The following is a 17,249-nucleotide window of genomic DNA, read 5'->3' on the forward strand; positions in this document are numbered from 1 at the left end:
TACCAGGAATTAACTGAATAATTTTCCTGGGGAGTAAAGCGCGGCCGGCGCGTCAGGCTGACAACCTTACCGCCATCTTTGAGCCGATTGTCTAGAAAATGTAGGACCCTCAACGTCTCACATTCTTATGGGCCTTCATGGGCTGTTACAGGGATAGCTTTACTTTTTTACTTTACTCGCTGCATTCGCTGGAGAGATTGAGGAAAACCCACATAAAAAGTCGCCATTACAGCCGGAAACCCCGTCGACATTCGAATTTGACTTGTCAGACCCAACTGAAACAAGAAGACTGTAGCACTGTGTAAGAAAAGCCGAATAACCAGGTAACCAAAACTTTGACCGAGTGTAGTTCCTGTTGGCATGGAAGGGCAGGAGGCGGAGCTTAAGGAAGCTGTGTGCGACATAACTGGCTTGTTAATTGGGATTTATAAAACGACACATGCGTTTAGAAGGGTAATTTACTCGAGCGATATTGGCAGAAAGATGAACATGACTTCTGAGATGCTGTTGTGCCGTTTCTACAGATTACAAAGGACAGCCGAACAAAGAAAGAGGCTAGACTTTCCAAGTGCATAATCAAACGTGAACCGAAGCTCCCTTTGCTTTGTAGCTGTTCAATTTTAAGAAGCGATTTGACATGAAAATTATTTTCTGATACAGGACACAGAAGTCAGTTTTCTAACCGGCGCCCCTACACAGTCTGCCGCCTGTTAAACTAGAGCCTTCTGTACTGGGTCACATACAAGGTAACGCGCCGTTATTTTCTGCTTCAAACCTGCGTTCCATTGTTGTTGGTTCGTTACTCTTCCAGACGTGAAACCTGTTTACAACTGCACTCATTTCGTAAGACTCTGGCTGCAGTAGCGGATTTAAGCTTCACGGGCTGATACGCGGAAGGACATTTTGTGGACTTCGTAGCTGAAATGGTTTATAAAAGTGTGAAAATATTTTTTCATACCATAAGTGAAAAACAAAATGGTACATTTGGAGAAAAATGCGAGAATCTTAAAAGAACTTAAATGGAATATTAAGTAAAAAAGTAAAGGTATCCTTGTGACAGGCCGTGGAGGACAATAGGGTTGTGAGACGTCGAGGCTCCCACATTTTCTAGACAGTCGGCTCACAGATGGCGGTGAGGTTGTCAGCCTTACGCGCCGGCCGCCCTTTACCGCCAAGATTTCTGGTACTAACTTCTGTTAGAGGCTGAGTCGATCACAAGGCCATAGTGCGGCTGGAAGGATTAGGTCAATTGAAAAAAATCCAGTGACGTCATCGGGACTTGAACTGATGACCTTCTGGCTCGTAGCATAGTGCCTCAACCAACTACGCTACAGAGTGCTCTCGCACGCTTAGGTAGAAAGGCTTTATTATCGATTGGTATAGCTGAAAATCTGAGTTTCCCGCAAACTGATTGTCGGAGTCACCCATGTAGATACTAGGTAACAGGGAGACAGAACCTCCACATAAGGAGTATTTTCTTACTCAGTAAAGAACACTTGAAATACGAACAAGCGCACTGTGTGCAGATATAGCACACAAACTCGGCGAATTCCGAGGAACTTACTTACTTACTTACTTACTTACTTACTTACTTACTCATGGAGCTGAGCCCTTCTGGAGGAGCCGCCAATTCTGCAGCTCTCAAGAATTTCCCAGCATTTTATGGAACCCGAAGGTTCATCACCGTGTTCACAATAGCCCTCCACTGGTCCCTATCCTGAGCCAAATCTATCCAGTCCATACCATCCCATCCTATCTCTCTAAGATCCATTCTAATATTGTCCACCCACCTACGCTTTGGTCTTCCCAGTGGTCTCTTTCCTTCTGGCTTTCCCACCAATATCCTATACTCATTCCTCGTCTCCCCCATTCGTGCTACATGACCTGCAAATTCTGAGTGTTATAGTAATTGTAATTATCAAGATACCGTTTCTGTGTAAGTCTGTTACTCGTATGTAATCAGTATGTGCTTTCTTCCTGCCCGGAAGGTTACAGTTCCGATGTTAACGGAAGTAGGAATCATCCAGCTGGAATCAAATTTCTTTTTGTGTGTCAGTATGTCCACACATTCCATCTTTTCAACGGGCTGATGGATTTATACGAAAATTGGCACAGAAGGTATGCCATTAGAGAGCACCCATATCCTCGTACTTTTTAGTTTCATTTGGTTGGCAATAACAACATGGCGGATACACGAGTATATAAAAAAAGAGAGCAATGCTAGCGCCAATTAATCCAGAGACCTAAAACGGTGAATGGTAATATAACTTTGAAAATATTAACCATTGTTAAGACATTATATTCTGTAGAATATAATATAATAACATGGCAGCCGCATGAAATCTATAGGGCCTATTTAGTTTTCGGTTTGATGGCAATAACTTATGAAACACTGGAGCTAGCAAGTTGAAATTTGGCAAGGGGTCATACGTGTTATAAACAATCATACCTACAGATTCTGTATAAGATATTACGTTCAAGTGGCTAGGCACTGGGTTTGAACTGATAAATGGATTTCTCGAAAGTTTATTTTATCTTTCCAGGCTTTTACGTGTTTTGTAATGGGGCCTGCGCCCCGACGAGAGGAGGGGATAATCAGAAGTTTACTCTGTTCGTAAAAATTCTGTGATTTTGGCATGCATGTCCAGTTTTCATTCCTGTGAAATATTCCACCAACAACATTTGATGGAAACCTGCTCAGAGGCTAAGGGTGTAGCAGGGCGTTAAAATGATAATAGGAAATTGGAATGAGCTAGAAGCCTCAGAATAATGGAAATCGAATATTTTGACACCCGAAGAAGCGTGTTTCATAACAGCATACTGTCATTTCCATCGTATAAGCTAAACATAAGTGTCTTACAAGCAGAAGAACTGTTTATGATTCACCGAAATTCTTGAGGCTTCTCTATGTTCTTCGTATTCCACGCGAAGAACGGGAAATCAGATGGTAAGATTCAAAATAAGCATAGACTTACCATCACGGCAACATAGAGGCTTAGGACGGCTATAGAGAAGTTATAAGCCAAAAGAAAAGGTTTCATATTGAGGGGTTTACGTGAAGCCATTAGTTTGGGCCCAAGTTTGAGGACGAAGTAGAGATAAGATGCCACAATGCACAAAATGGGCGCTGGGCTGCCCATCAGAAACCACGTATCAACCATTGGATCTGAAACAACAGAAAGAAAGCCGTCACGTTTTAAAAAATGTAACAAACAGGTTAATCAAGGAGTGAAGCTGAAGTGAAGGAGAGGAACAGAACTCGTCAATCCAAATACAGAGTGTGAAGCATGGTCATGAAATCGTGAGGTTATGAAGAAAACACAGGAAAGGAAATGTTGTGAATTTGAACAGAATGTTACAGTTGAAGGATTGTAGTGAACAAGAACAACTGTAGCATTTGTGACATGATATTGCAATTAATGTGCGCTCAAACAAGTAACACCAATGCAATATTTGACCCTGAAACACATTGTCGCGTATAAGTGACTAGACACTGAGTTTGGATTCTTAATTACGTGGGTCATTTCATAAATAATGCACAGGTTGGCAACACTGCAGATTAGATGACGCAACAGCAGTGAGCCTCACGTCAGTTACAGTTCAGGGCTTGAGAAAGAAGCGCGTTATTTTGTTTCATTTATAATGTGCTCTGTTCTTAAATAACGTGAGTTAGACATGGAGCCTGCACGGTTCTCGAACATGGTGACTGTTGAAGATCAAGGGTCGTACATTAAGATCGAAACTTTACGTATAAAAAACCCCGACAGAAATCCACGGTGCTCTAAGTGAAGTTTGTGGCGAGTTAACAGTGGACCGTAGTTCAGTTTCTCGCTGGGCTAGTCGTTTTCGTGCCGGGTCATGTGAGCATAAACGATGATCCAAGGCCAGGAAGGCCGAAAAAATCAACAGATGAACGAAGTGTGAAACTTGTGTCAGATGATCTTGAAGAAGATCGTCATGCGACATGTGAGGAACTTTCTGAAACCACGGGGATTCCACCAACATCAATATTCCAATTTCTGATAAATGGTTTAAAGAAGACAAAGATTTCTGCTCGATGGGCCCCTCACTGTTTGACTGCTGAACAGAAGCAGAAAGGCCTTGACATTGCAACTTTACTGAAACAAAGAGTCGACGTTGAAAGTCAAGCATTCTTGTGTCGACTTGTCGCTATTGATGAAACGTGGGTTGGAGACTTCGAACCGGAGCTGAAATCACAGCCCAACGAGTGGAGAGGTCCATCTTCCCCACGACCAAAAAAATTTCGACGATCTCAATCAAAGGTCAAACAAATGATGATCTTTGCTTGTGATCACCAAGGAATCATCATGACAGACAGAGTTCCATGCGGGAAAAGTGTCACAGCAGTTTATTATCGTGACTTTATGCAAAATCTGCGCAGAAAAATGCACAAAAACCGACCTCAGTTTCTCGAGGCTGGGCCAATCATTCTCCATGACAACAGCCCGCACATTGGGAATGTCGTAACAGAAAAGCTGCGCCACCAACTACAAGTGACGACTCCTGTCGGCCTACCACTCGCGACTAACCTTCAGTGAAGTGTACTGCATGGACCTTATAGAAAACACCGTTTACGACGGTTGTTCTATTGTTGCGTGCGTATTCGTTGTGTCCAAGACTTGTCTACCTAGCCATTGTCTAGCAACGGCCGTCTTTTCTGACTCTACTATTCGAAATCCGGCTGTCATGTCACAGTATAAATGCAATATTCAGGAGTTCAAATCGAGCACATTAAACCAGGTGGGTGCGTGAAACACCAGTCAACCTTCAAGTACATTCTATTATTTCACTGTCCGTATGTGTAAACATGTGCTCACGACGAATTTCCACAGTACTTGATATGCCGTTGTGGAATAAGTAAAATCAGTATTTCTTTATATCATGGCACGGGAAGAAATATGGGCGCTGTGTGAATAATTGTAAGTTACGGGTGTCTGGATGTCTGGATTTCAGATCGTGAAATTTGAGACAAAAATATTTCTTTAAATTAAATGAGGGAAACGAGGAATGCATACAGGATATTGGTGGGAAGGCCAGAAGGAAAGAGACCACTGGGAAGACCAAGGTGTAGGTGCAGATATTGGATGTCGTTATGTCGATACCGCATAGTTCTTCTGTTTAAGGATGTTTACATTTCTCCTCAAGTATACAATTAAATCAAGCCTGGAACACTGAATATTGACTTTATTGATTGCATGTAAATCCCAGTGGAAAGTTTTACTTGTAATTAGAAACTTCTAAACTGTATAACCAGGCCGTAACAGAATTCAATCTCGAAAAAATATAGGCTATATTACTCTTAGATACTGTAGGGTTCTGACGATGGTGTATAACACACAGAGATGCTGGGTTTTCTGACTTTGTCCATCGTCCGGATTCTAAATAACTAAGAAAAAAAACACAACGTTTCGGAAACCCAACAGAGAAGGTGTCTTCCCTCACCTGAGGGCGGGAACAGATCCAGTTTCCGAAACGTCGTGTTTTTCTTAGTTATTAAAATCCGGACGATGGACAAAGTCCGAAAACCCAGCATCTCTGTGTGTATTGCTCTTATTTGCGTTGCGCTGCTGATGTGACTAATAAAACATTTCTTTCCAGTTTCGTTTAAATATTCGTGATAATTTTAAATGGATGGAGTACATAGTTTCATCATTTAAAATAAACACGATTCATTTTATTATACAAGAAATCACGCGATATATCTATCTACGCATTTCAGATCGACGTCGAAAACGTATCCTCCATTTCATGTCGTATCGCTTTATTGGTACGAACTAACAACAATGAAATATATATACTATATCACGTGAATTACATATGTGCAGAACATGCTGTTACCTGTTAATTGAATGAATATAAATTACGATTTAAATTGCTGGATTGTACAGTCATAAGAGCTACGAATATATATATATATATATANCGTGAAAAAATGATGAACTTTTCGTAAGTGCATTGCACTCATATGCCATTGATCTGCCATTCCCTTCAGAAGGATCGCAAAAAGTATGTTCTGCAGGCTAATCTCGTACCCGAAATTCGTAACTCCGATTATTGAAATTCACTTGCAGTTAGTCTGTAGGCGGAATTTTATCAAAAAATAAAATATATCAGATAATGCAAGCAGAATTCATATTTAAAAGTCAAAATAATTCATAATATCGAATTGTGATAGAATCTGAAACGGGTTAAAACATGACGCGTTATGCAGTGTTGGGTTCATAATAGACACGCGTAGCTTCAAGTTGAAATGACTGACTGATATACAAAGCACTTCCACGCCTGAATGTGAATAGTCCTGAGCCAAAAATGTTAATTTATGATCTTATGTAATGTGGACTTTGTAATAAGTTAAAGCACTTGAAATAAAACTCTCCGAGCAGTGATACGCTTATTCACATAGAATATGACCAGAATTTTATTAAACGCATTTGATGCAATTGAAAAATTCATTTATGACCTTACATAAAGTACTCGAAGCTGCCCGGCAACTTTTATCGAGAGTGTGCAAGGCGGAATATTAAAACAAGTTTATTCCGCGGATTAGCGGCTAATATGACGTCACAGGAAGACGAACAGACGGGCGATAAAGACAGACATGGCCTCCAAATAAGGTTTCTTATACTTTGTGAAAGGTGCATAGTAACGGACTGGCGCTTACTCGCCTGTACTTGAACCAATTTTGATTTCATTATTGTCGTGCGCTACTTTGCTTTTGCAAGCATCACCGTCTCCAGAAGCACATCAACCTGTTAATGAAGTCCAGTTCATGTTTTACGCCTTCTTTGTTCTTGTAGCGTTGTATTCTTTGAAGGAGCTATCTTCCTGATAGGAAGACCCTGGTGTCAACATTGTTAGTACCAAATCCTACCTCTGGGCACGGTTCCGAGCCATAGTCATCCATTTCCCACCCTCACAATTTATCTACATGCAGGTGGCTCTTAGCATTGTACACATATTGACTTCTCCTTCCTCCACCATTCGAGCTCTATGTCTATACAAATGGGCCGTTTTCTATTCACTAGCTTAAGAATGCTGAGCAAATTGGTTACTTACGTGGCTTACTCTTCAACCTTGAAGAATATTATTCCGAAACGTCGGTTACACGGCCTTACTTCCCAGAATTTAGTGCTCTTTCCTTTAATATGATTGCGCTTATTGCAGAACCCAACAGTTATAAATTGACATACTCCTCTTGAGCTCGGCGCCTGCGGCAGCGCGCTGCTCGGTTCGCCGTGTGCCAAACACTGGAGGAGGCTGAATGACAGAGTTTTCATATTTTGTGTGCTACTTATGTATCAAGGGACCGTTATGGAGGGAAGAAGGAAACACACTGGCCTCATGTTGTTTTACCAAATATGCATAAAGAATTGGCTTGACTGTCACACGCTATTGAGGTTCTGTTCTCAAACGCGCATCAAGGTCTCTGGGGTGGGGGTTCACATAACAGAGACCCTAATCTTCTTCTCTGATCATTAGTCATCTTGTCCTATATCTTACCCCGCTTTATTACAACTACTGACCTCCTCCTTCCATCCTCTTCTAACCTTGCTAAGTGTGCACGGAATTCAGCTACTTAAACTTGTTCTGCTATGCCGAAAGTTCCTTAATTTGCTTTATCATCAGCTCCAGCGCAACTGATTCTGGCTTCCTTTTGTCCTCAGTCTCATTATTTTCCCTCCTAATTTCATGATTTCTTCTACGAAGCGAAATCATATTGTAATTTTGTGAGATTGCATCCTGTTTGTGTTCATGTTGGATCTGAGCTTCTCACAGCGGTCACTATGCATAATTATATCTTCTGGGACATAACACCGGTAGTCCGGTGTATGTGAACCGACATTTCAGAGGAATATCGCCTCCATCTTCAGGGTTGGAGAGTAAGCCAAACAATAGACCAGCATGAAGCAGGCAGCAAGCAGATTGTGTATGACACTTCTTGCGCCCTCTGTTTATGCACGAAACATTTACCTAATTTCTTCACGATGACTTGCGTAAAATTGCAGTTCCTTAAGTGTTACGTTGTTTTTTCAGGACCATCTATTGCCTATACGTCTTCATGTCGCGAGGCTTCATTAATGGAGCCCTTTACGTTAACAACGCCGTCTCTTAACGTAGGCTATGCACCGTTCCGTGGTAGGGTGATTCATGGACTATGAATTGGATAGAGTTTGAAATAAGGCTGTTGTGGCCTATTTCAAGGTACTATTCCAGCATTATCCTGGTGTGAATGAGTAAAACCACGGACAACTTCACTCAGGATAATCAATGTCGGGGACATGATTCGGACCTCGTACATGACGACCATGTCATAAGCGACACCGCCTCATCAGTGCCCTGTACAGCATTTCGTAACACGTTAGTCTGTTAGGTTGAAGGTCTTTTAAATCCCTTTTCTCCTATCCCCGATCATTTATCCAGTATACATAAATCAACTCATCACATCAGCAGTTCGTTTCTTTCATATGCTACCAGAGGAGGCGCCATGCCGTGGTGACAGGGGACCAACTTAAATTGGATCTATAATAAAATTATCTTTAAATTGACTTGTGCCTCTGTGGTCTAGTGGTCAGAGTTCGTGACTACAAATCCAGAGGTCCCTGGTTCGATTCCCGGAACTACCAGATTTTCTATAATTGAGGAGCTATTTCAAGGAAATAGCGGCTCCGGTCTAGAATACCGAAACTAACGGTCGTGGAGTTCTCTTGCGCTGACCATGCGACAGCCTCTGTCCGCTAAAGTTGGCACTAACTTCGCCTACAAGCGGCGTCTTACGGTCGGTATAGTTCGCTTGCTGACTACAGGACACGGAGTTTGTTTTGTTTTATGTCTGTATTTACGCTTAGGTTAACATGTTTCCAATGTGACATTCTCTAACAGAAATTCCAAACAAACATCCTTAATCTCATTGCACAGTTTGATTGAAATTTATTGCTGAATTTGGACAGGGATATTTTCTGTTTTGTAAATAGAACTGTACACTCTGTGTAATTGAATCTAGTAACTGAACAATAAGCGTGTCTCCGTGACAAAATTCGCTCATTACGAAATGAATGACAGGTCCAGTTTCAGCCACTTTCCCCCCTTCTCATTACAAATATTTTCAGCTTCACACCGCATTCCGGACCTGGAAATGAATGTACTGTTTAAATCAAGGCTGCGTGCACGGTTTGGCGCCTGGAGACGAGCACGCGCTGCTCCTCTTTGCTTTCCTGTATCTTCGTGAACATCGCCCTCACAGTCTGCCGCACCGTAGCTCAGGCGGTCAGTCCCCGGCTTCCCACCGCGGCGGCCCGGGTTCGATCTCGGGGCTGGTCAAGTGGGATTTATGGTGGACAAAGTGGCGCTCTGACCGGTTTTCTCCGAGTACTTCGGTTTCCCCTGCCCATCTCCATTCCAATTGCTGCAAAGTCACCCTCATCTCTCATCCGGGGCTGGTACAGTAGACCAGAAGTGGCCGCAGTACAAGCAACTTAGTCACACTCCACTAAGAATAATAAAAAAGGTAAAAACCCTAGAGATGATGAAGCATTTGTTCCTCTTTTTCAGTAGGTCGACTGTTGTGAACGTTGAAGTGCGGTAGTGTATCCACTCAAGTTTTACACGCAGGACCTCACTCCACGCTACGGTTAGTGCAGGATTTACAGTTCTTTCAAATTCAACTTATCTGTAAATATAGCGTACATTTCCCGTGGATATTTGATAGTGTAGCTCTCCATACTCAGTACGCTAAACCTTAATAATACCTATATCATTTGATACTTTTTTACTATTTTGATAATTGAGTCTACGTATATTACATTTAAATTCTATATTAAATTTAAAATTGATTTATTATTTCATTCTCAAACAATCTGAAACTAAGAACGTTGTATATTGATGGAACAATTTGTACTCTGCTGACAGTTCTTGTGTTTTCTGTGTACTTCATGTGCAGTTGCCACCTGATAACGGTCATGTGACTGAAACTTAAGGAAATGACCGCGTATTGTAGAAATAAATTTAGTGTGACGCTTGCGTGTTGATATTCTTTATTCACGTCCATGATTTATTCTGACCGTCTTACAGTGCATACATTTATTCACCTTACTCTTCTCTCTTGCACTACATGTTTCAGCACAAAAGTGCCATCTTCAGGTGCTTTTCGATGTACGTCGAACTACTTCACTGCATGCCCTGTTGTCTTTATACTAAAATAACTAAAATATATATTCGTCATATATATTGACAAATTTTAAATATTAAAACTGTTCAGGATTTGTCATTTGTCATTTGTCATCGAGATACGACATAAGGATGACAAATCCTGAACAGTTTTAATATTTTTAATATTTAAAATTTGTCAATATATATGACGAATATATATTTTAGTTATTTTAGTATAAAGACAACAGGGCATGCAATGAAGTAGTTCGACGTACATCGAAAAGCACCTGAAGATGGCACTTTTGTGCTGAAACATGTAGTGCAAGAGAGAAGAGTAAGGTGAATAAATGTATGCACTGTAAGACGGTCAGAATAAATCATGGACATGAATCAGTGCAACAGGACGCTAAAATATAATATTCTTTATTCACATCGACTTGTCCTCCTTGAAGCTTCGTGCAATTCATATATCCTTCCGCGGAACAGGAAGCCATAAGACGGTAGTTAGGTTAGGTTAGCTTAATTAGCTTAAAATAGGTTAGGTTTGGTTAACCAACGAATTTTCATTCTAACGACATAATTTCTTCCACACTTGTCTTCTAACTTGGGCTGCTACAGTCATAACAATTACTGCACTCGGACTCTGGTTCGACGAACAGAAATGCGTCGAGAAGGAAGCCTATAGAAATTAGACCGTTTCTTTGTCCATTCAGAAATATCTTCTGGTAACGAAATGAAGAAACATTGTACACAGAATCAAATTATCTCATGAAGAAATTTTTTATGTCGTTGTCACTAAGACTGCTACAGGAGAATGGGATTTTATGCGTTACACTAGCCGCTGTAATTTTTATAAACTGATATTAATCCATAATTTGCTTTTAGAAATATGAGGCCTAATTATCAGTATTCATATAGGCTGGTATATGCTTCGGTTAAGGCTCAACACCCATACGCAATGAAAATTCGCTCCTGGAATGGAGTTATTGGTTCTTATGATTGGAAGAATTATGGATGTCAGGTAATTTATGTAATTTTAAGCAAGAAGTGGAATAGTCGTCCTTAAATAAACTGAGATAATATTCCCCGTGTTTCGGTAAATATGGCAATAAATATTAAATATTTCAGAAAACCATGCACTAGAACCAGGAAACTTACACGTATCCTGAATTATTGGTCACTCGGTGAGTTCTGCCTCTTGGGTAACGCGGTCTGATGAACTGTCACTGTGGCAGCCAATCATATATTTGGAGGGTAGCCTATGCAAATAGAGGAGATGGCCATCAAGTATGGTGGCAACTTCAAATATGTTAAATAAGCAGTGACGCACAGCCGAAGAGCGGTGATCCTCCAACTTGGAGTTTAGGCTGAGGGTTAACCAGAAGTTACAGAGTATCTCGAAATTGGCGGTCTGCAGTAAGCATTACAATAAACCTTCAGCTTCCACAAAAAGTATGGAATTTTTACTAGCTGAGCGACAGTTAGCTTCTCAAGAACGAATCTCCTCCGTCGAGTTCGTTAGAAAGTTACCTAATTCAGTTAAGGTTTTTGACTATATACACGGCCGCGCCATAGTTTGGCTGTTAGTCGCCGGCTTCCCACTGTAGCGGCCTGGGTTCGATTTCAGGGCAGATCATGTGGAACTTGTGGCTGACAAAGCGGCAGTGGTGCAGGTTTCCTTCGAGTTTCTATTTTCCCTCCCATTTTCGTTCCACGAATTGCCCTAGGCTTATCTATTTATCTATCATCACCACCTTCAGCATTCGGGGCTGGGGCTGGTACAGTAGAACAAACAGTGGCAGGTGTACCAAGTGGTCTCACTCCCAACTAACTCTACGAATGTGAAGACTATATACACTACGAGATTTTATCGTAATCTAAAACAAAAATTATTACAGATATACAAATTCAGTTATTCACAAGCATGGCTTAGGACTTTCAGACACGCTGGAATTTCATTTATGTGGAATAATTCTACCATTTAACCCCCAGAAAGGTTTCAACGTACATGCGCTTGGAAACATCTTGATACGAGTATATAGGCATCATATATACATATATACAGGGAGTCCCACGAGGAAAGGCCAATATTCTGGGAGGGCATAGTGTCGGTCATACTAAGCAAAAACTTTTATATATACATGTGTCCTATACCGAACGGTTTCCCAAATACCGCTATGTCACTGTACACTTCCAGAACTGTTGATAAGAAAGATATATTACTGTTTCTAATACCGGTATTTACTGTTCAGGTGACAAAGTTGATACAGTTTACCTAGTATAATGCATTTTCGAAAATTCCACTGTCAACATCAATGCACCTTGCAAGTCGTGTGAAGACATGGCGTGTTGCTCCTCTGCACAGTGTACAGTACAGTGAAACAGCTCTATCTCGGTGCACCTCGTGTGAGGACATGGCGTGTTGCTCGTCTGCACAGTGTACAGTGTACTGCACAGTGAAACAGCTCTATCTCGGTGCACCTCGTGTGAGGACATGGCGTGTTGCTCGTCTGCACAGTGTACAGTGTACTGCACAGTGAAACAGCTCTATCTCGGTGCACCTCGTGTGAGGACATGGCGTGTTGCTCGTCTGCACAGTGTACAGTGTACTGCACAGTGAAACAGCTCTATCTCGGTGCACCTCGTGTGAGGACATGGCGTGTTGCTCGTCTGCACAGTGTACAGTGTACTGCACAGTGAAACAGCTCTATCTCGGTGCACCTCGTGTGAGGACATGGCGTGTTGCTCGTCTGCACAGTGTACAGTGTACTGCACAGTGAAACAGCTCTATCTCGGTGCACCTCGTGTGAGGACATGGCGTGTTGCTCGTCTGCACAGTGTACAGTGTACTGCACAGTGAAACAGCTCTATCTCGGTGCACCTCGTGTGAGGACATGGCGTGTTGCTCGTCTGCACAGTGTACAGTGTACTGCACAGTGAAACAGCTCTATCTCGGTGCACCTCGTGTGAGGACATGGCGTGTTGCTCCTCTGCACAGTGTACAGTGTACTGTACAGTGAAATAGCTCTATCTCTGAAACCGGAATAGGACACATGTACATATACAATTTTCACCTTTCTTCCTGGGCTATCATCATCATCCGGGGCTAGTACAATAGGCCAGTTAGTGACCGACGTACCAAGTGGACTCGGTCTTACCCCACCACAAGAAACTAAAAATATATTATTTAACATATTAATATAACGTATTTTAGTCTTATTCTGTCATCTAAGCCCAGATTTGCAGCACTGCCTGTTACTACGTTACATATTTTACATTTATTAAGTAAAAGTCTTTACATCTGCGCTCTTCAAACTATCTTTTTCAACAAGTTCTTGTTTGAAATTATTCATTTGCCTTGGATAACGCAACAACTTTAAAACTATGCTAGCGAACAATTGTACAGCTCAAGTTATAAATTTATGTATGTAGCAATCAGTGTGTAACTCGAGGGGGTGGTTACCTTCCTCAAAAATACAATGACCTTCTGAGAAACTTAGGTTAGAAAACCCGTGACTATTGTTAATATTCACCAAAGCAGAACCAGACTTTTCTTCATTAAACAGATATATGATTTACAGATAAACGGTGCCGCAAGACGACCGTCCTATATGTTTCGAACTTTATTTTCCTGAAGTGCAGTGTATGAACCGGCCACAAGTAAGCTTAGTATGCTGCAAGCAGAGAATCCGTGGAGTTTTGTGTGCTACATCTTAAAGTACCTTCTTCCAAAGAGTGTTGTACGCACTCTGTTTCATACTGCGCACCAAACAAAAAAAACCAATAAAACTCCATGGTTTAGTCTTAAAATTATAATACCAGTTTAAAACAGTATTAACCTAGTCTGTAAGTAAACTCGGACCACAAGTGAAGAAATTCATTGCTAAGGGAACGTATTTCCAACAGAACGTTCAAGATGTGAAAGTGTAGCCTGTTTTGGGGTAGATGTGTGATCGTATTATTCAGATCTATGTTCCCAGCACTGCAGAAAGTAAACAATTTGTTTCGTACAGATTTTAGCCCCTTTTGCCCTCAACCGATACTCCGCGTGAAACACTTGTGCGTATTGTGAGCTTATGCCTTGGGCATTATCGATCCGAATAATGTGATTGAAATTTCGGAATAAAAATTAATTACGAAATTTTACTTCTTTGTTAAAGATGCAAACTTTACTTGGTGGCGTTTGCTGGAATTCTCTGCATTGGGATAATGAACGAAGAAATGATTTCTGAAACAGTGAACGTCGACATTTCTATGTATGTAGATAAACTTGCTATTTGATTGATTCCCTTTGTATGCGAAATGAAGTCATTACTATACAGCTGAGTACCCTACCAGTCTGCATGACACGCGTCTTTTCTGGTAGATATTCTCATTTCGTGAAAAGTGTTGGAAAATTTTTCAGACTCTTATCAGTCACAATATTTGTAATATTCGAAACTGAGTACAAATTTTATTGGTCCTACAAAAGTTTCTTATTCTGAAACATGATTTAATTATTCCAGGAGAATATACCGTCACGTGTATTAGTGACTATAGACGGGGTTCGGATTGACAACTGTGTTTATTGACATTTACAGGCCGTAATTATAAGTAATTATAACACTATTGTAAATTTCAACTTTACAAATCACTCCACATTAATCGTCTCAGCTTATTTACACTATTCTTCACGAACCGTTTCCTGGCAACGGATTTATACCACAGGAAGTATAAAAGTATCACTAAATTACACACTCCCAACATCACTGTACTCAAATGCAGTGCTCCTCAACCGCCGGGCCGCGGCCCAGTAGTGGGCCCTGGCATCAATTTTACTGGGCCGCGAGAGGCTCTTCTGGAATTTGTCATTTTCATTGTCTAAGCATTTTTCATGAATAAATATTTTATAGTGGAAATATTCTGAGGAGAATAATATTTGTGTCGAGAAGCTCAGACACAGAACACCTAAATCTGTGTAGCAAATGTCAGTGACCAAGCTGCATATTTTTAAACATGGAAGTATTCATGAATGATCGAGAATTTTCAGACATCCAGATCTTTCAACATCCGGGAAAGGCAATACCGCTGTTTATGACCAGTCATAGAAATTGTCTGCAAGCCGATTACAACAATGGGCGGCATATCCTCTGTTCTCAGAACTGAGCGAAATAACATCTGTGTTGCAAATGTCAGTGACCAATCAGTAAGGAAGTATAAAGAAAATGTTTCCACTGAAATTGAAGATCAAAGCAGTCTGTATCCGGTTCTCAGATCTAGTGATACTGAATACTGTTTCTTCGAAAGTCCACATTGCAATGTGTAAGTGCTTGTTTCGAAACCTGAGTGATTTAATTTTAGTATGAATAAGAGACAGGGGACTTTGTTTAATTTTGGTGTTAATAAATCTCGTATTGAAGGTGTTTGTGACGCAACAAGTAGTGATTCATCCACCTCAAGCCTACATAGCTATCTTCAGGATGTACAAAATGAAGGGGAAACCACCAGCACACAGAAGAAAAAGTCTGCATCTATTCGTAAGTACATGGACAGCTACTTAAAATTTAGTTTCATACAATGCCCTAACACTGACCAACTGCCACGACCTCAATGTGTCATTTGTGCTACTGTTCTGGGAAATGAAGCTATGAAGCCATCGCGACTTACCCGACACCTCAACACAAGACATTCAGATCTAGGCAACAAACCCATTGAATTCTTCATGCGTAAAAGAGATGCATTTAAAGTAAAAAAGAAAATTATTTACCAAGCTTCAACCTGACACTTCACTTCTAACGGCATCCTATTTAATATCACTACTGATAGCTAAATGTAAAAAACCATATTCCACTGGGGAAGAACTCATTAAGCCTTCTTTGACTGCTGCTTGTAATGAAGTATTAGGCCAGTCTGCGGCAAGTAAAATGAAAGACATCACATTGTTGAATGATACAGTTGGTAGGCGGATATCTGATATGGCAGAAGATACAGAAACGCAAGTCAATTAAAAAATTAAAAAATCGAAATTATTTGCATTACAACTGGACGAAACTACAGATATTCAGAACAGCAGCATTTTACTTACGTATGTACGATATATTGACCATGACGAGAGTGACATGAAGGAAGACATTTTAAATGTTTCTGAATTACCTACGCACACTACCAGCAGTGAAATTTTCAAAGTTTTAAATGGTTTCATTGAAGGGAGAGGTCTCGAATGGAAAAATTGCGTTGGAGTTTGCACTGACGGCGCTGCCTGTCTTACAGGTAGACATTCTTGTTTAGTCACTAAAATTAAGGATATGGCGGGCTAGTGTCAACGCACTGCTATATTCATAGGCAAAACCTGGCCTCCAAAAAAATGACACCCGAGCTTAATGAAATCCTGTCTCAATCTGCTAAGATCATTAATTGTATAGAAACAGTGCTTTAAATACAAGACTGTTAAAAGCATTGTGCGATGAAATGGGCTCTGATCATCAAAATCTTCTTTTCCATTCGGAAGTTCGTTGGTTGTCCCGCGGTAAAGTTCTCAAGAGCTTATATGAACTGCAAAAGGAAGTCAAGCTCTTTCTAACTGATAAGAAAAGTAACCTGTCCCATTATTTCCAGGATAAGAAATGGGTAGCCAGGCTGGCATATCTCAGCGACATATTTTCTTACATGAACGAGTTGAATTTAAAACTTCAAGGTCCAGATACAACAATATTTAATGCGTGGAACAAGATCGAATCATTCAAAAAGAAACCCAAACTCTGGCTTAATGTGATTGCAAAAGGAAACAATGAAATATTTCAGTCGTACTCAGATTATATTATGGAAGCAGATGATTTCTATTCACAGAATTCAGTTTCAGATATTATTGCAGCCCACTTGAAGATGATGATGTTGTTGTTGTTGTTGTTGTTTGAAAAATATTATCCCGAAGATGAGGATCCCCGGAAGCAAACTATGTGGATTGTGAACCCTTTTGTTGAACACAATGATACAGCCTTTTCCCATGAAGAAACCCTTCAACTTATTGAATTCTCATTGGACAAAGTACTGGAAAGTACTTTTAATACTACGAGTAATTCGAAATTCCGGATAATAATGAAAAA

General features: G+C 40.7%; 1 protein-coding gene across 1 annotated transcript in view; it reads right to left on the reverse strand.

Moving 5' to 3' along the window:
* LOC117282036 (elongation of very long chain fatty acids protein 1-like) overlaps window positions 1-17,249 on the reverse strand; it is a 43,818-nt gene that overhangs the window by 21,217 nt on the left and 5,352 nt on the right. The window contains exon 2 of the mRNA XM_033753966.1: window positions 2,976-3,166. Coding sequence (XP_033609857.1) covers window positions 2,976-3,161 — 186 coding nt within the window. The 5' untranslated portion in view covers window positions 3,162-3,166. The remainder of the gene's footprint in view (window positions 1-2,975; window positions 3,167-17,249) is intronic.

The sequence above is a fragment of the Cryptotermes secundus genome, unplaced genomic scaffold (assembly GCF_002891405.2).
Source record: "Cryptotermes secundus unplaced genomic scaffold, Csec_1.0 scaffold1759, whole genome shotgun sequence".
In the NCBI taxonomy this organism is placed as follows: domain Eukaryota; kingdom Metazoa; phylum Arthropoda; class Insecta; order Blattodea; family Kalotermitidae; genus Cryptotermes; species Cryptotermes secundus.